Raw genomic sequence first — 19588 nt, forward strand, 5'->3', positions numbered from 1 at the left:
TTTTCTGTGGAATTTAGCATCGGATTTGGAATAGATTAAGCATTTTAAATGGGTCGCATAATTTTTTTTACTGTTTTCTGAAGGTTGACTTCTCTTTAGACTAGTCGACAAGTCTGTTACAAAAATTCAGTTTAAACGACAGTCAAATTAGTCGTAGAGCACATCCCTAGTGTAACCATTTTGCCTAGCATCTTCTTTAGTGTTCAACTGAAGAGTGTCATATTTGGCACATGAGGGTGAGTAAATGATGACAGAATTGTCATAAAGCCCAGGTTGTTTTAAAAGGACTGTCAGTTCTTTTAGTGTAAGTTACATTGGAGGAACAGGGTCAAGAAGCAACAAACAAACTGTACTGTACATGTGGTCTTCTCTAACCTCTATCAGGTGACTGATAGAATCAGTATTGGTTAGAGTTTGATCATATGTTGCAGGAGCAATTTGTACCACAATGGACTGTGGGAAGCTGGCGAAATTCCAGTATAGTTGTTATTTTAAGTGTTTTGCACCATGGCTCCTCTCCTTCTGGCCTGCCATATTCAGCAATATTCACATTGTGTGGTTTTACTTCCAACACTTTGCAGTCAGGGGATCCTGGAATTGGGCCAAAACAAATAAAGCCCTTGCAGGCTTTTTGTCCTGGACAATTGCAGGGCTGGAGTGGCGTTGTTCACTGGCATGCAGGGGTGGGCTCCAGCGAGTCTGTGGGCAATACTTTAAACTCCACTCTGACCTCTTTACTTGCACATGCTGGCCATTCAGGGTGCTGTCGTCATGGGAATTGTATGAGAGCGAGGCCTAATCGTGCTGCTTTTCGAAAGAGAGACGCAGAGAGATAGAGACACATGTCAATTAAACAGAAAATATTTTAAAATATTGACATTGATTGGAATGTAAACTGGATCTTTTATGTTTTGGTCACAAACAAATACAGTGGTTCCAAAATGTATTTGGAAAAATGTGCACACAGTAACTTCTTCCCCATTAAAATAGTTGTACTACTAAAAAATTTAATTGTAATTTTGAAAAATATATATAAGGTCATGATTACTCATATGAGATGAGGACTCTAGTCTTTCTAGTTTTATTCTACATGGGGCAGGAGCGCCCTCATGGGGGCTTCCATTTTTTTTATCACATGACCAGTTGAATACTACTCGCTTAATCAAGTCTTGTTATTGGAAACTTTCATTCTTGGATGAAATTAATTATGGCTGATTGTGAATTGTGAATTTCTACAATGGCATCTGTAAATGAAAACTACTGATTTTGAATTATGCTGCATCCACACCACTAGGTGTCACTGTAAGTCCAAGATGACATGAGCAAAAAATTGCTGAGTGCACCTTTAAGTCATTTAAAAATTTATGAATGTCCTTGAATGAGATAACAATATCAAACCAAGTGACATTTATTTTAAAGAAAGATAGCACAAATACTAAGCTTATTTTCTGCCAATTGTATTTAAGAAGTTTGATAGATATTAAAATATATTTTTTAAATGTTATCTTATATTTGAGATTTTCTGTAATAAATTTTTATTTTTTATTTCATAATTTTGACCATATCTTGTAATTTACTTTATCTCCTAATTATTATTTTTTATATCATAAATATAACGGCGGATTTCATGTGGCGGAAATAGGCTTCCACACCTTGGGTCCAGCTGGTAAAAAATAATTGTTTTGTTTTCATTTTGAATATATGTACATATATATATAAATAAATAATAATCCCACTTGGTTTGATGTTTTATCTAATGTAATAAAAGACATTCACTTTTACATGAAATTTAAGTGTCCGAATACATTTTGGAGCCACTGGATGTGGTCTTATTAGGAATAAACAACACTGTCAAACTTTGGGTCCCTTGTCAATTTAACAAAATATGCTGCTGACTGTTACTCTCTGTACTCTGTGAAATTAGAATAAATTCTTGCTGCTGCATCTTAGAACATCTAAAAGGCTTCTAAGAGTTCACTTAAGCTTCCTTTTGGGGGGCTTTTGTGTCTACAAAATAGGGGCATCTATCTTGATACCATGCTGCCAAAGTATGATGTTGATGGAGTCCGACCTCCTATCGGACAGCGAACAAGACTGAGCAAAGGGGACATTGCTCAAGCAAGAAAATTATACAAGTGTCCAAGTAAGTGGCCCTTTATGTCCATGGCATGTCTGTACCATAACAGATTGTTCAGACATGGTACAACCATTAATTTGAAGATGCACCCAGCTTTTTAGATGATCTCTTTTGCTCTTCCTTTCCAAAGCAGTTTTGAAGTTTCAAGTGTTCTGGACAGGTGCATTTATGACTAAGCCATCAGATCTATTTTCCATGTATAGTGGAGCAATACAATGGCATACCGTATTTGTCCTGTAAAACTGAACTATTGTTTTTGCAGTCATCTCCTTTAATCCCTTTAATAGCTGAAATGATACACATGGTCATTTCTCACAAAAAATCTGACCTTGCCATCTGTAAAACTGCTACTGTTTTCCATTAAGTAGATTGGGTTTCCAGGTCAAGCATCTGTGAGTTTCTTGATGTGGTTTTGGTGTACAGGATGTGGTGAGAGCCTCCAGGACAGCACTGGAAACTTTTCTTCCCCTGGGTTCCCGAATGGATATGCTGCATATCTTCACTGTATATGGAGGATATCGGTCACGCCTGGGGAGAAGGTAGAAGAACTTCACATATGAAGCAATGGCCTGTGCAAGCTGCATAATGGATGTTTCATTGTACCTGTTGCAGTAACAATGATGTTGTGTTGTTGTTGTTAGACAGAGCAGTCAGAGTAAAGGTTACCATGACAGAATAAGTCTATTGTCTTTTATATTTGAGGTCATTTTCAAGAAATGTTGCAATTTCTATTCGATTTTGGGGTAGCACTTTACAATAAGGTTCTGTTTGATAACATTAGTTAACATGAACTAACAATGAGCAATACTTATTAAGCATTTATTATTATTAATGTTAATTTCTAAATATACTAATACATTTTTAAAATCAAAAGTTGTATTTGTTAAAATTAGTCAATGCACTATGAACTAACATGAACTGACAATGAACAATTGTATTTTTATTAACTAACATCAACAAAGAATAATAAATGCTGTAAAAAATATATTGTTCATTGTTTGTTTATGATACCTATTGCATTATCTAATGTCAACTAATGGAACATTATTGTAAAGGGTTACCTGATTTTGTCCCATAAAAGAATTGAATAACTGAGCTTGATAAGGCCAGTAAGTGACATAAAATAAAATACTGAGATAAACTGTAAAAGAAACTAACCATCTGGTCAAAAAAAAAAAAAAAAAAAATCCATTATTTTTTAAAGGGGGAAATGTCACTGAATAACGGGGTTGAACAGAAAGTGCAGAAACAAATTCAAATTCTCAATTTTCTCAGAAAATGCACAAAGCATTTTAGAAAGGCAGAGAAAGAATGTGTAACACAGCTTCATAGCAGAAGGGAAGGACAACACAGGGAAGTGGGTTTTCCAGGTTCAGGTAAGACATTTATTCGGCCACTTGAGTGCTTTACAACTTCACAAACTCATCAGCTTCGCAAACACGTAGTCACTCAAACACATCAGCTTCACAGGCACGTAGTTACTTAAACACATGAGCTTCACAAACACAATGGATTAAACACAACAGCTTCAGGAGCACCATGGCCTTCCTTGTGCCAGACTCTCTCTCTCCTCTGCTGGTGGCGTGGCTACTTATATGCCACTCTCCCCATGCTCACTGGAATTAGAAACAGGTGTTAAACATAATCTAGGACGGAGGGACGCTTGACCACGCCCCCGCTGCCACAGAATGTTGTTGTTGTTTTGTTTTTTTTATCATAAAAAAAAAAAAAAAAAAAAAATATATATATATATATATATATATATATATATATATATATATATATATATATATATATATATATATATATATATATATAGTGTGTGTGTGTGTTAATTTAGAATTTATTTTGCATTACACACAAAACAGAGTCAAATCAAGCTAATACTGTGACTGATTTTAGTATCCTGTTAATTATATCGGTAGTAAGTCATGGGGACACTAATGGCACCTTTTCTGAGAATGGCTTTCCTATAATTAGAGTGATATATTTCTTGCTGTCTGCAGGAATTTCCTGAGGAAATTGTACTTACTTTCATATTCATACTGTCAAATGTCTTTTTGAGACATCGTATTTTTCTTTATTGAAATATTGTTTTTATCTTTCTCTTTCTTTTGTTAGATCATTCTGAATTTTACCTCAATGGATTTGTACAGAAGTCACTTGTGCTGGTACGACCACTTGGAGATCCGTGATGGATACTGGAGAAATGCACCATTGAAAGGTTCTATATAGCTCTTGATCAGTAGATTTTCAAATTTTACCCCTAGCTTTTTTTTCTTGTAATGTTTTTTTTTGTTTGTTTCATTTTGTTTTATAAGTAATAACCTCTCTTGGCATTACAATTACTGGGAGGAAGGAAATGCAAGCCATGTGTAATAATAAATGATTGAATATCCCTACAACCCTGTCTAATGTTTTCTTAAGGAATTTTGATCATATCATGCTTTGATCTATTTAGTGGCATATGTTTGCCTTAGGCCGTTTTTGTGGAGACCAGATTCCTGAGGCCATTGTGTCTACTGACAGTCGACTGTGGATTGAATTTCGCAGCAGCAGTAATTGGGTGGGAAAGGGCTTTTCCGCAATCTATGAAGGTACAGATCCACCAGTTGTGATTATGCACTGCAAAAATATATATTTTTTCTTTTACTCAGTAATTTTGTCTTATTTTCTGGTAAAACATATCTAAATATCCCTAAAACTACATAAATTTACTAAAGAAGCAAAATGACATACAATTACTAATACACTATTTGCTAATTTGAAAAGATTCAGATTAAATAACAATGTTATTTTGCTTCTCAAGAAAATGTTTCATGTTTTAAGGATTAGACAAAAAAATAAAAGACAACTACTGAGTAAGAATATTATTTTTGTATTTCTATGGAGCTATTTGCACTTCAATTTTTGTTTTCTTATCCCATTGGTGATTATTTTTTTTTTATTATTTTTTTTTTTTTTAAAGCATAAACCTCATTAAATTTTGTTAGATTTCTCTGTAAAATAATTTAATATCCTGCATCATTTTGTTCCTCAAGTAAATGTATCTTGTTTTAAGGATGTTTAATTATTTTAACAGCAAAAGAAGAGAAAACTACTGAGTAAGATTTTTTGTTGTTGTCCTTCTGTGGAGTTATTTGCACTGCAAAAACATCATTGTTTTCCCCCTTGTTTTAATCATAAATTGAACCAATTTTATTGAGGTTGGTACTTAAAAGAAAAAAACTATTTGCTAGTGGGGTAAGAACTTAAGTAACTTATCTGAAGATATATTGTCAGACAACTAGTCTTATTATCTTATAAATTGCTACTTCTCAAGTACATTTATCATCTTTTATGGATGTTTAGATACTTTGCTGGAGAACAACACAAAAATTGTGATTTTAAAACAAAATTATCTTTTAAGTGTGCTTCTCTGGCCATCTAATTTTTATTGCAAGTGCATTTAGTCATGTTTTTCATATCTGCTTTGGATTGTTCTCTCCACAGTCTATTTACAAGTTCCAAAATTTCATAAACTCTGAATAAAACATCTCGCTCCATATAAATTTGTTTCAGTTTAGCTGAGAGGCTGTGATTATTGGAGCAGATGTACTGTTAATGTGTTATGGTAATGTTCTGTTGATTGTTTCAGCTATTTGCGGAGGTGAAGTGAGAAGAGACAGTGGCCAGATTGAGTCACCTAATTATCCTGACGACTATCGGCCCAATAAACTGTGCATATGGAAGATTATAGTGCCACAGGGGTTCCATGTGGGCCTCAGCTTCCAGTCCTTTGAGGTGATAGTAAATGAAACCTAGTTTTCTGATCTGTTAGAATAGTTATCCTATATCTAACCTCAGCCTCAGACAGCACATCCACAGATCGCCCACAGACCGTCTGATGTATATTGCACTCAAAAATAGAAAGAGTGTGCCAAAATCGCAAGCTCAAATCTAATTGGCTGGTTTAATTTCCAGAAATGTGGTGTGCAGGTTTTTATCAGTCTGCCTGGAAACTAAAGGTGCGGTCACACTACACTTCATGCTTCATTCACTCCCATTCAAAAGCATCCAAATGCGGGAGACCGGAAACAAAGCTCATGCAAGAAATTTCTAATCCCGCTGTGTACAAAGGTTTGGTGAACTCTGACCTGCAAATCTTGAAATACGAGAAGACAGTGATCAATAGAAAATCACAACATCACACACTGACATCTTGGCTCAATTAAAAGTATATACATTTCAAAGTTGCATGTTCTTATTTTTGCAGGAAAGTGAGTAGATGTAAATTTTAACATTTTGAATATGATAGTATTTGTTATATGTGTTTTACAATTTATTAAAACCAGAAGCCTTTGCGTGTGACATCATATACCGGTCAGTTGTGTTGTCCGAAAAAAATGTGCATACTCAAAGTCTAGTAAGCCCCCCCCCCCACCCAAAGGGATAGTTCACCCAAAAATTAAAATATTTACCCACCCTCATGCCATCCCAGATGTGTATGACTTTCATCTGTTGAACACAAACAAAGATTTTTAGAAGAATATCTCGGCTCTGTAGTTCCTCACAATGCAAGTGAATGGGTACTACCATTTTGAAGCTCAAAAAAGCACATAAAGGCAGCATAAAAGTAATCTGTATGAATCCAGTGGTTAAATCCATATCTTCTGAAGCGATGATAGGTGTGGGTGAGAAACAGATCAATATTTAAGTACTTTTTTACTATAAATTCTCCTCCCTGCCTAATAGATGGCCATATGCATGAAGAATGCGAATCGCCAAAAACAAAAGAAAAAGAATGTGAAAGTGAAAATTGATCGAGGAAAAAGGACTTAAATATTGATCTGTTTCTCACCCACACTTATCATATTGCTTCTGAAGATATGGATTTAACCACTGGAGTTGTATTGATTACTTTGATTACAGCGGCAGTGGAATGTCCTCCATGGCCGAGGACGCTGGCAGTGGCAAGGGAACGGCCTCCATGGCTTCAGGGGCTCATCCAGTCCGGACAGGAACAAATAGATCAGGGCGGCCTCACCTTAACCCAAGCTCTGAGGTGCATCGAGGTGCACCTCGGTATAAATACCAAAAGTGCAGCTGCCCTGATGCCAGCTCCCCGAATTGCAGTCCAAGGCCGAGCATGCGAGGATGGTTCCTGCCGAACTGAAGCGAGAGTTAAGAAAATGTCCATTGCGCCTCCGCTGGGTCCAGAACTGGCAAATTCGTTCTGTCAGGAAAAGCTAACAAGCACGAAGAGGAGAGGACCCAAACGCAAGAGGACAAAATGGGCTTTTATTGAAAATAACACAAAACAAAACCATGCATTCACACAAATGACAAACATAAACAATAGACATGAGTGCATGCTGCCAGGATGACATAAGAGCAACATGCACTCATGCTAACATTCACACAAATGATAGACACATACAATAGACATGAGTGCATGCTGCCAGGATGGCATAAGAGCAACATGCACTCATGCTAAAAAAACAACAACACAAGAGAACATATGACAAGACCAAAAAGGCAAGCCATGTATTCTCACACAAGACAGACCAGACAAGACATCAGTGCACACCATAAGACAAAACACTGCCTGGACTCAGCCACTTAGTAAATAAAACCAAACCAACCGAAGAAGCTGAATCCAGACACAAGACAGAAACAAACCCATAAGTGTCAGGGCTCTGCCACAAAAGTCAAGAAAACAAAACTAGGGGCAGAACCCTGACTGGCGAGAGGGTGATTAAATGATGAGAGAATTTGCATTTGGGTGAACTATCCCTTTAAGTTGCAATTTGAAGGTTGCGTGTCACATTTAAAGTTTGGAGTCTTTGAGAGATTTTCCAAAGTTTTATTTGACATTTATGCTGTTCAGTAAATGTTTCATTGTTATGTTTTGTGAAATAACCTGAACTTATTACTTTTGTACGAAAAAAATTCAGACCTCAAAGCCAACGTGCATTTTCCACTACTTTGTGTTTTTATAATAATATTGGGATCTATTTGATTTCAGATTGGCCTGCCCTGAAATAAAAACAAAAAACAAAAAGAACAAAACAAACGCACATAAAATAGCAAAGTAATGCATATTAGTGCACCCGTATTGGGTGGAAATTCAAATACATGGCTTCAGCTCATTGTGGTAATTAACAGATTAATTAACAATATTAGTTCATATAATAAACTGTTAGGGAATTAATCCACAATGATACATTTAATTAATAGCAATTCATTTATGACTTAATATATTAATCAGACAGACTCATTATTAGTTGCTGATGTGGCAATCATTAATGAATGGCTTAGTTAATCATGAGTCATACATTAACTGTTATCTGTGCATTAGTTAAGCATGAATTAATGCATATTAATGCACCTGTATTGTAAAGTGTTAATTATTATTATTATTATTATTATTTGTATTTTTTTTTACATATTGGTCAGATGGCCTCTTCCTTTCTAACTGCCTGGTTTGTGACAATAATGTGTAATATGAGAGACATTAAAAAGCAGTCAAATATAGCTTTTAGCAGTCATTGAACAAAAATATTTGATCACAGAATTTGCAGATTGACCAATCAGAATCAAGTATTGTAGAGAGCTGTGTAATGATGTTTTTTATGTGATTTACTCTGACTTGTCATGGCATCACAATTCTGGGAAGGTGCTTATTAACAAAAATGAGCACTGACAGTTTAAAATATTCTTGAGTTGACTGTGCTGACATAAGAGAATACTTCAGTAATATTTTACTGTATGTTTTTATTGCAATCTCACTTGCTTTCACACTCAGATTGAGAAACATGACAGCTGTAGTTATGACTACCTGGAAGTGCGAGACGGTGATTCCGAAAACAGTCCTCTCCTGGGCCACTTCTGCGGCTACGAAAAGCCAGACGATGTCAAGAGCAGCTCTAACCAGCTGTGGATGAAGTTTGTATCTGATGGCTCTGTGAACAAAGCTGGATTTGCAGCCAATTTCTTTAAAGGTGACACTCGTCATTAACAATCGAACAACATTTACATTTTATTAATCAGTATTTTTGTCTTGTTTTCCATAATATATATATATATATATATATATATATATATATATATATATATATATATATATATATATATATATATACACAAATGTCCTTAAATAAAAATGTATTTACTTGAATAGAGAAATTGCATATGATTTCATGATTTGTTTTCATAGAACATATTGAATTACATTTATTTCTTTATTTTTAAGCACAAATCTAACAACATTTTGTAAGGTTTATGCCTAAACAGATTGCTGATGAGTTAAGAAAACTACACTAAATTAAATATATATTCTCTGTAAACAAATCTTAATATTTTATGCAATCTTTTTTTATTCATTTTTTAATTCAGGATACATTATTATCAGAAGTTTGCATCATTTATTTTGCATTGATTTGCCTTTTTTAATTATGTTAAGATTTTTAATTAGAAAACAAGACAAGAATACAGGAATTTAACAATTACTTTGTAGCACTTGACAGTTTATGTGATATTTTCTCATTTGTTTGCCATCCTTCCAATGTTCATTGTTCCATAGAGAGATGACGTTTTTTTTAACTTTTATATCCTTTGTAATCCTCACCAGAGACCGATGAATGCTCCAGGCCTGATGAAGGTCACTGTGAGCAACGTTGTGTCAACACCCTGGGCAGCTACCACTGTGCCTGTGACCCGGGTTACGAGCTCGCCCCTGACCGCCGCAGCTGTGCAGGTGAAACGAATACCTGTTCACGTAAATACAGTTTCTGCCTTTGGGATGATAAACCTGATTAAAAAATCTCACAGACTATCATTGAAGGAGGAACCTGAGCTATTTCTAGGGACCAGCATATCATAGAGACTTCAGGGTGGGCTCTATTATCTTGAGCTTGTAAGCAACCACTTATAGTTACCACCCAGAACAGCCAAGGAACCGCATAGCAAGACACTAAAGCTGCATTCACGTCGTGTCAGAATTATTGTAATTATGAGATGGCAGCTTGGAGACTCTGCTCTGTTCACCTCCTCAGACCTAGGAAGCAACACTCATAATGCCAAAAAGGCTGTTACAAAATATTTATCACTACATTAATTCATTAATTAACCTCTATATGTTCTCGCATATATGTTCTAAATGTTACTCCAGGTTACAATGGCATAATAAAATGGCAAATCAAACAGAAATATGCGATATTTACCTTTAACTGGTGAGGCCACTGCCATATTGGTTCTTTTTACATGATGTCATGACTCAATTTGGAGCTTTCACTGAATTCCAAGTTTACAGTTTTACGAAGACATGAATGCTTTTTTCAAGTCAGAATCTCATAATTATGGTAATTCTGGCATGACATGAATGCACCATTAATACCTCTCAGAACAGCTAAACAATCTCATAGCAATGCATGGCAACCAACTTACAACACCCTGGCATTGTAGTGGCAAGTTTTGCATGGGCGAGCACTGCTCTTTTTCTATTCAGAAATGTTTATTTTCTAACCTCACATTTAAGTAGACATCTAAAGCTATTATTCATCAGTATGACAAAATAATGCCATAGGAAGGACAAACTGTTTTATCCGGTAGTATTTCCAACATAATGGCTAAAACAGAATGTCAGATCCTGATCTGCCTTTTCTTTTCAGGCCTTTGTAATGCTTAAAGGAACTGACTGGGAAATCAGTCCTCAATTGTGTTGCATTTAAATCACTGAAGCCAAAAGATCCCCAAGAATCTACAAGTAATCAGGGGCAACGAAGTGGGAAACCTAATTATATTCTAGTTAAAAGGGGGTTAGGATTGCTATTTCATTCACAGCTTTCCAATCAGTCTTTGAGGGTTTTTTTTTTGATTGCTGACTCAATTAACATTGTATCAGTATTTGATTGCAGTCATTGTTACAGTTTTTCTCAATTGTTTGGCTCAGATCTTGAATGAGAATTATTTTCAAAACAATAAGTTCAAATCTCTGAACAATTAGTTTCTTGGTCACACCAGATTTGAATTTCTTATTCATTTAAGCAAATTGTACATATTTTGGCACATGTGTGCAAAAGAGTAAGTACAACTGTCTACAATTTGCACAATAACTAAATGCACATGGCTTGCTGATCAAAACTGATGAGTTGATTCTCAGTGAAATTGTCATACTCTTCACAACTTCTAAACATTCTTTCATCGTGTGAGCCATCACATGCAAAATGATCCATTCAGTTATCAAAATCTTGTATATACATGTATATTCCATAAAGATGACATGACATGGAATGTTTGTGATGTCTGCTAAATCTCTGGCCAGACCAACAAGAGCGATAGGATGTCCACCAAGAAGATGGGAACTTGTAGTGTTACGCACTGTGAGGAGGTACAATTTATTGTTTTTTCAGAACTACCGCAGGTTTTTTCATTTTTTCATTTTGTGGCAATTTTCTGTTCACTATATATGTTTACATGAAAGAAATGTGTAAAAATGAACATGCAAATGTGAATTTTCTGTTTACATGTAACGCTACAAAAATACATTTACTGTATACATACAAATGTGCATATCATTTTCTGTGTACTACAGTATTGTACAGTATTGACTTTTCCCAGTAAACTTTTACCTACTGTTGAAATCGGTATCTAAAAAGCTCATTTTGATACACGATAACATTCAGCTAGACAAAACTGACATTCTTGTATATTACAGTAAGCAGTCAGTGTCAACAAAAAAGTAGAACAAAAATGAAACTTGTATATAACAAACATTTCCAGGGTTGACTGTCTTAGTGAAAAAACATCTAAACATTTTGACCAGTACGGCTCACACGATGACAAAAAAACTTTTCATTTTGGTGGCATTGGCCAATTTACTGACACAATAACTAGGTTTTGAAGCATGAATTAAATGTTTTGGGTGAGTTACCGCATTTTGCAGACATGCAATAGAGTTATTGATGACCCATTAAACAGTTGTGACAATTGCACTTACAGTTTAGAGAATGTTAAGACTGTTTAAAAAAATTAGCCAAAGCGATTGAGAAAAACTGTAATATAATTGTTCTGGAAAATTAGAGTATGTCTGGCTAAAGTGATGTGACCTCACTTACTCACAGTGGACTCAATGGTACCAAGAGATACTATATATCTCTTTGGTACATTCACTCTAGCAAACATCAAGTAAATAAACTTTTAAATAAGCAAAAGTGTCTTTTCAGATATACATGCTGTAAGAACTGCCTCAACAGAGTGTTTGGGAGGTAACACTTTACAGTTCCATTTGTTAACATTAGTTTACAATATTAGTTAACATGAATTAACAATGAACAATACTATTGAAGCATTTATTAATCTTGTTTAATGTTAATTTCTACATATAAATATTAAAAAAAAATGTTGTATTTAACATTGCTTAATGCACTATGAACTAACATGAACTAACAATGAATTATTGTATTTTTATTAACATTAAATAAGATTAACAAATGCTGTCTAAAAATATTTTGTTCATTGTTTGTTCATGATACTTAATGCATTAACTAATGTTAAAGAATGGAACCTTATTGTGAAGTGTCACCGTTTTTGGCACTTAGTGTACAGACTCATGTTGTTTTTGATATATGGTGTAATATTACATTTCAAATCAATCAGCAATCATAGACATGTAATACATTAAAGGAGGGATTCAAGCCCTGTGTAGGGAACAGAATATCATAGAGACAGAAAAGAAAAATTGCAGCAATCAATTTCAGGCAATGTGCTTCATTAAAGTAATTATTTCAGATGTAAGATGCTGTCCTGTTATGTTTAAAGCAGAAGCCTCATGCAAGACCCAGGCTGCTATACTGGTGTACATACTATAATCATAGGAGAACTAATGATCATGCAAACGTTGATTCACTCTCTTGTGTGAAAAACAGGAAATACACACAGGAAACAGAAAAGAGGATCTTTCCTCCCTCTATTACAAGCACTGTCATTATTCTTACATTACAAAGATAAAGAAAAAAAAATACTGGTCCTTGGAAAATGGAGTGATAAAAGGCTTATTTTATGCTTTACATTTATTAAACCAAGCAAACTTACAGCTGTTTTCTTGTGTTTAAGAAAAGGCACCATTTTATGATTGCTTCTTCCATCTTAAAGGCCTTAATGTGTTTAGATTAAACTAATTCATTGATTAATAAGTGACATGCATCAAAGTATGTTTTGATTCCCTCTAGATCTGAGACCAGCTTTGATGTTTCTGGCTATGGTAAACATTAGAAATTGAGCTGCAGAAAGCAGGATAACAGGAAAACTTACACATAAAGCAGAGATGGTAGTCTATAATAGCCTTTCAAATAGATGCTTGTTTGGCTAGTTGTTTTTGTGAAAAAGCATCTACAAAGGATATGAATGTAGAATGGCTGTCACACAGCTAGAAAACGAAAGCTCGTCAAGACAATCTGTTTGGTTGATAAAGTCTTTGTAACGGTGTACGGGAAAGGAGGAGGCGGGAACCGGCTCAACATTCAACAAGACTTTAATTATAACGTAACATCAAATTGAACTGGAACATAATAAAAAACGTCAATGACACACACATACAGCTCCATCTCTCTCTCTTTCTCTCTCTCTCTCTGGCATCCCCGACATCTTATCTCTCTCCTGCTGACTGAGCTACTCAGCACCAGGCATGCACCCTCACGGCCTGGCCACACCCTCCTCCTTGTCACAGTCTTCAAAAAGCATTTTATTTTGAATGGTACATTACTGCAGTACTGATGTACATTAGGAGCTATAGTATAGAACAGAAAAGACATAGTGCACCCCAAACAAAAACAAAAAAAATCATCACCCTCATATTTTTCCAAACCTGCATAACTTAATTTCTTCTGTGTAACACAAAATGAGATGTTAGAGAGTAGTATAAGTCTCAGTCACCATTTGCTTCCATTGTATAATTTTTGTTTTCCATACAATGAAAGTGAATGGTGACTGAGTCTGTCATTCTGCCTAATAAAGAAAGTCATTGGGTTTTGCTAAGTGGTTGCTTAAATGTTTAGAGTGGTTGCTAGGTGGTTAGTAAGGTATTCTTGGTGGTTGATGGATGGCCGGATGGATGGACAGATAGACGGATGGATGAATCGATTGATGGACCAATATATAGGTGGACAAATAGACAGATGGTTGAATTGATGAACGGATAGATAGATAGATAGATAGATGGATAGATAGATAGATGGATGGATGAATGGAGCTTAAAGCTTTAGGAGAAAATGCTGGTCTAAAAAAAAATAAATAAATAACTTACCTAACTTAACCCTAAACTAAGTGTGCATAACAACAACATTTTGGTTTTGTCATCGTAATAATGGCTCTTCCATCTGACCCCAGCAGCTGCCTGTGGTGGATTCATCAGCAAACTCAATGGCTCCTTTACAAGTCCAGGTTGGCCGCAGGAATACCCCCCCAACAAGAACTGCTTGTGGCAGCTCATAGCCCCCACACAGTACCGCATCACACTGCTGTTCGACACCTTTGAGACTGAGGGAAACGATGTGAGTTGGCTATGTTGGAGATATAGATTGCAAAAAAATTTCTATAGTTCTGTTGGAACCAATTTACCGTTTTCATATGCTGTGAGAGGACATGGTTTTATAAATGTCAAAGTTTTTCTATAGGACAGCCCTTATAACAGATCCAAGATAATCATGACTTAATAGTGTCACAATTCAGCTGGAATTACAAAGCTTTTATATTAATATCAAGGATAGTTAAATCTACAGTAGTCTTTTCTAATGTGTTCTACCCAGTGAGTTATGGTCTGTTCTTCAAAGAGTCTGGAGCCTTTTATTAAGCAAATTACAAATACATTAAACATGCTTACTGATTACATGTATTTTAAAATCTCATTTACCATCACGTGTTCTTTGGAAAGAAAGCCGAATGTGTTATAATGGCTGAGCTTTAAAAAAAGTTTAGTGTATTAGAAAATGGACAATGGCAATATTATCAAGAGCAAATAATTCTCTCTCTCTCTCTCTCTCTCTCTCTCAACAGCAATGCTTTGAGCAGTATAATAATGGGAAATCTATTTTACACTATTCTTTCATTGTTTACCCTGTTCTTAGGTTTGTAAATATGATTATGTTGAGGTGCGTAGTGGTCTGTCCGCTGACTCAAAGCTTCACGGGAAGTTCTGCGGTACAGAGAAACCAGAGGCAATCACCTCACAACAGAACAGCATGCGTGTTGAGTTCAAATCAGACAACACCGTGTCCAAGAGAGGCTTCAAAGCTCAGTTCTTTTCTGGTGAGAATTTCAATGACCTGCAGTTAACTTCTGTAACTTTACCAAAGTCCCTAAACAAATTCTTCTTCTTCTGCCACCACTGAATGAGTTGTCAAATCAACTGGCTTAACGAGGAGAAGTGTGCTATGCTTTTATAAGCAATAGGGCATAACATTTTTGCCTGAAAAAAGCCAGTAGACAACACTGAAACAGGGGGTGGCCTCTTTTCACTTGGGACATTAAGGCATGTTTATGTACACACTAGCAGCCGCATAGCAACACCCTAGCAACCACCCAGAAAACCATATCTCGGAACCAGAATATCATGTAGGTTGTCTCTTTTGTCTCGGGTACAGAGACACTTTATGCTCCAGAATATTGTAGAGACACAGGGGTTGGCCAAATCATAGGCCATATCTGAGTACCAGAAAATCATAGAGTCATTGGGGTGGGCTCTTTTGACTTGGGTTACTGGGTTGAGGCCCTTGGTGGGATATTGAGGTGCCAGTTTTTGTTACTACAAGCACCACTCACATTTTCTTCAGAAAAGGTACAGCACCTATCTAGTTCAGTCTTCTGTTTCAATGTGGCTTACTGTGTGAATCAAAAGAGTACAGATTACTGAAATTCCTCTCTTTCTCTGGCAGACATGGATGAGTGTTCGAGGGAGAATGGAGGCTGCCAGCATGAGTGTGTTAACACGTTTGGAAGCTACAGCTGTCAGTGTCGCAGTGGCTTTGTGTTACACAGCAATAAACATGACTGCAAAGAAGGTTCGGCTTTCCACTGTACTACCTATTATTCTCTTAAGAGAATGTTGCTACTTCAAGACCTCAAGACAAAAATCAGTACTTGTGGTGTGTGAAATAATCTGCTTAGAGATGGGGGAAACAGTAATTTGGTAAATCTGAATCATAAATTATTATTAGTTATTTTTTTGAAGTTATCATAGTATTCATTTGTTTTTGTAACAAAAAATACTTAAAGGCTGTATTGTTTCTCATATTGAAGTATTTACCTAGATACGAAGGAGAATGTTTTTAGGCAAAGTGCCATTCCTGATTGCTGTTATGAAGATTTAATTTGCTGTGTCTTGACAAAATACGATTCAAGAGGCAGTCACACTACACTTTGCGCTCCATTCACTCCCATTCAAACGCATCCGAATGTGAGAGAATGGAAGTGCAAGCTCATGCGAAGAAATTTTGTACTACGCTGCATATTGAAACTTCAAGTTTGGTGAACTCTTGAGTCGTGAATCCGTACAAGGAGGACTCGTGACCAATAGAAGATTGTTGAACTCTTGGCTAAATACATATTTAATACATAAGACATATTTTAAAGCTGCATGTTTTATCGTTCTAGGAAAGTGAGAAGATAATATATTTTAACATTGTTAATATAATATTATTTATTATTTGTAATCTATTTTTGACTTACACCCAAAGCCCTCCTGCGTGACATCATATCCTGGTCCGTTGCGTTGTCCGAAAAACAATTGCGTGCTCAAAGCCTAGTGTGACCATCCCTTTAAACTAAACAAGCCCTTATTTAGAATACCTTGACCACAAACAAAGCACTTGCTTAGTTTCTATACTTTATAAAGTCACACAATAACCTCTTAAGACATTTTTTTTTTTTTTTTTTTAAACTGGAAGTGGCCAGTATAAAAAAAAATTGGGCTATTCAGTGTTGACATTTTTGTAAATAAAATATATTCAGCATTATGTAAATAAATAAAAAAAAATAAGGCAGCCTCTATTTTATTTAATAAAACTTAAAACACAATTTTTGAGGCATGTCTCTTTATCAAGACAGTCTTATGCAACAGTTCACCAGATCTGGATTCAGCGCTCAAAAAGATCTTTTGCCTTGTCATTTTTAACAAGGTTTTGCTATGAAATTGAAATACGTAAATCTTAAAATAATTTGAGTGAATTACATCTTGGACTGGTTTTGTGCTTTCAGTGGGTTGTGACCAGGTCATTACTCGTGTCTCTGGTACTATCACAAGTCCAAACTGGCCTGATAAATACCCCAGCAAGAAGACATGCACCTGGACTCTATCCACCACCCCAGGCCACCGCATTAAACTGGTAATTATGTCATTCACCCCAAAAAACGTTTCCGTAATGTAGAGGAAGCCCAGTGGTATCTATGAACCTGATATAGGTTGGTAACCAAAAGGTTGTTGATTCAAATTAAAGGGCAGTCCTTGAAATATTACTGTTATGCCTAACTTTTTCATTTTGTGTTCCATGGAAGAAAGAAAGTCATACATATTTTGAGCAACATGAGGGGCAATAAATTATGACAGAATTTTAATTTTGGGGTCATTTATCTCTTTAACTACAGGTTGTTTTAGGGGGAACTGTAACTTAACATGATGCCATTTTATGGCAATGGAGTAGTAAATATTGATTTGATTCTCTCCCATAGGCTTTCGATGAAATTGACATGGAGGCCCATCAGGAGTGCACCTACGACCACTTGGAGATATATGATGGTAGAAACGGCAGAGCGCCCAGTTTTGGTCGCTTTTGTGGGGGCAAGAAGCCATCCCCAGTTATTTCCAGCAGCAATAGTATGTTTCTGCTATTCTTTTCGGATAACTCGGTACAGAAGAGGGGTTTTAAGGCCTCTCATTCAGCAGGTACTTTATTCACTATAATGTCTGAATGGATCAGAGATTCTTTGTAAATTTTATCTAAGTTGATCCCAACTTTTGGCTTGATGTATGTGTTCTTAGAATGTGGTGGGAGTCTGAAGGCAGAGATAAAGACCAAGGATCTCTATTCCCACGCTCAGTTTGGTGACAACAACTATCCCGGAGCGTCAGACTGCCAATGGGTGATCTCAGCGGAGAAGGGCTATGGGGTGGAGCTCATCTTTCACATCTTTGAGATTGAAGAGGAAGCTGACTGTGGATATGATTATGTGGAGCTGTTTGATGGGGCTGATGTCAAAGCGCCCAGGCTGGGCCGCTACTGTGGGTCTGGGGTAAAGTCAGAACTTAAGATTTGTGAAAAACCAACATACACATTTGCAGTCATTATGTGTAGGAATGTATCAATGCCATTATTATGTGTAGGAATGTGTAGGATGTTGTTCCAAAGGGGTGTAGAGATATACAAACAAAGTCTGGGTTCTTACCATCAAGTTTTAAGGATAGCTAATATACTTGGAAGTAATTCATACATATTAATCATTTGGTTCTTACATATACTTCATAGCCACCAGAGGAGATCTACTCAGCTGGAGATGCCATTGTCATCAAATTTCACTCAGACGACACCATCAACAAGAAAGGTTTTCATGTTCGGTACACGAGCACTAAGTTCCAGGACACCCTTCACACTAGTAAGTGAGTTCTTTATGGGAGAAGAGCTCAGAAGAACACAACCATGGGGCTTCAGTTCTTCTCATGCACCTGTGTTAGTGATGCTACCTGGAGTTCAGGTTTCCGTTTTTCGTTCCCTCCCTCCAGTCTACAAAAAAGGGAAGTTTTAGCGGTTACTGTATATCCTTTCAGCTAAAAGCTTGGAGGACAACACTGATGCAGGGAAATGGCAATACATTGCCCATTATTCTTCAAATGATACATTGAAAACTCTAAAACGATTGGAAAAGGAGCATCAGACTGACAGATAGTCTCATTATGGTGACCCTTGTTGACTGCAAGTAAAGAAGGATGTACAATTTTGAAACAATTGAAAAACAAAGAAAAGTCCCTGATTTGTGCTTGCTTTCCAGACACCTTTCCCCTTCCCTCAAGGCCAGTATCTAAAAGTCTATTTTATAAAAAAATAAATAAAAAAAAGAAAAAAAAAAGAAGAAGAATAAGAATAAGAAGAAGCCCTTCATAATGAAATGCATAAATCACAGTTCACACATCAATGTTGGTGGTAATTCATTTGGAATGTCCAGAATATCATTCAATGACAATGTCAATGATCATCTTTTGTAAAAACCAATTATAGCACTGTTCCTTACACGAACGTTGTACATGATTATTCAGACTGCTAGGTTTGTTTTAATTTTACGTAAATGTTCATTTAAATTATATGACATGAAATTGTCCTCCTTAAAGGTGCACTCACTCACTTTTTGTTTGTTACCTTGGACTTACAGTGACACATAGTGTCGTGGATGCAGCATCATTACAGATGCCATTGGAGAAATTCAGAA

The 19588-nt window shown here is 36.0% G+C and overlaps 1 protein-coding gene across 2 annotated transcripts in view; it reads left to right on the forward strand.

Moving 5' to 3' along the window:
- bmp1b (bone morphogenetic protein 1b) overlaps positions 1-19230 on the forward strand; it is a 35095-nt gene extending 15865 nt beyond the window's left edge. The window contains exons 7-20 of one of the 2 annotated variants that reach the window (XM_051683106.1): positions 2019-2143; positions 2561-2676; positions 4259-4361; positions 4618-4734; positions 5775-5920; positions 8925-9120; positions 9750-9875; positions 14504-14667; positions 15241-15421; positions 16048-16173; positions 17369-17496; positions 17840-18053; positions 18150-18400; positions 18634-19230. In XM_051683106.1, the coding sequence (XP_051539066.1) occupies positions 2019-2143; positions 2561-2676; positions 4259-4361; positions 4618-4734; positions 5775-5920; positions 8925-9120; positions 9750-9875; positions 14504-14667; positions 15241-15421; positions 16048-16173; positions 17369-17496; positions 17840-18053; positions 18150-18400; positions 18634-18768 (2128 nt within the window). In that variant the 3' untranslated portion in view covers positions 18769-19230. The remainder of the gene's footprint in view (positions 1-2018; positions 2144-2560; positions 2677-4258; positions 4362-4617; positions 4735-5774; positions 5921-8924; positions 9121-9749; positions 9876-14503; positions 14668-15240; positions 15422-16047; positions 16174-17368; positions 17497-17839; positions 18054-18149; positions 18401-18633) is intronic. The other variant, XM_051683107.1, reaches the window with a different exon arrangement.
- The last annotated feature ends 358 nt before the right edge of the window (positions 19231-19588 follow it).

Source organism: Myxocyprinus asiaticus, chromosome 42 (assembly GCF_019703515.2).
Source record: "Myxocyprinus asiaticus isolate MX2 ecotype Aquarium Trade chromosome 42, UBuf_Myxa_2, whole genome shotgun sequence".
In the NCBI taxonomy this organism is placed as follows: domain Eukaryota; kingdom Metazoa; phylum Chordata; class Actinopteri; order Cypriniformes; family Catostomidae; genus Myxocyprinus; species Myxocyprinus asiaticus.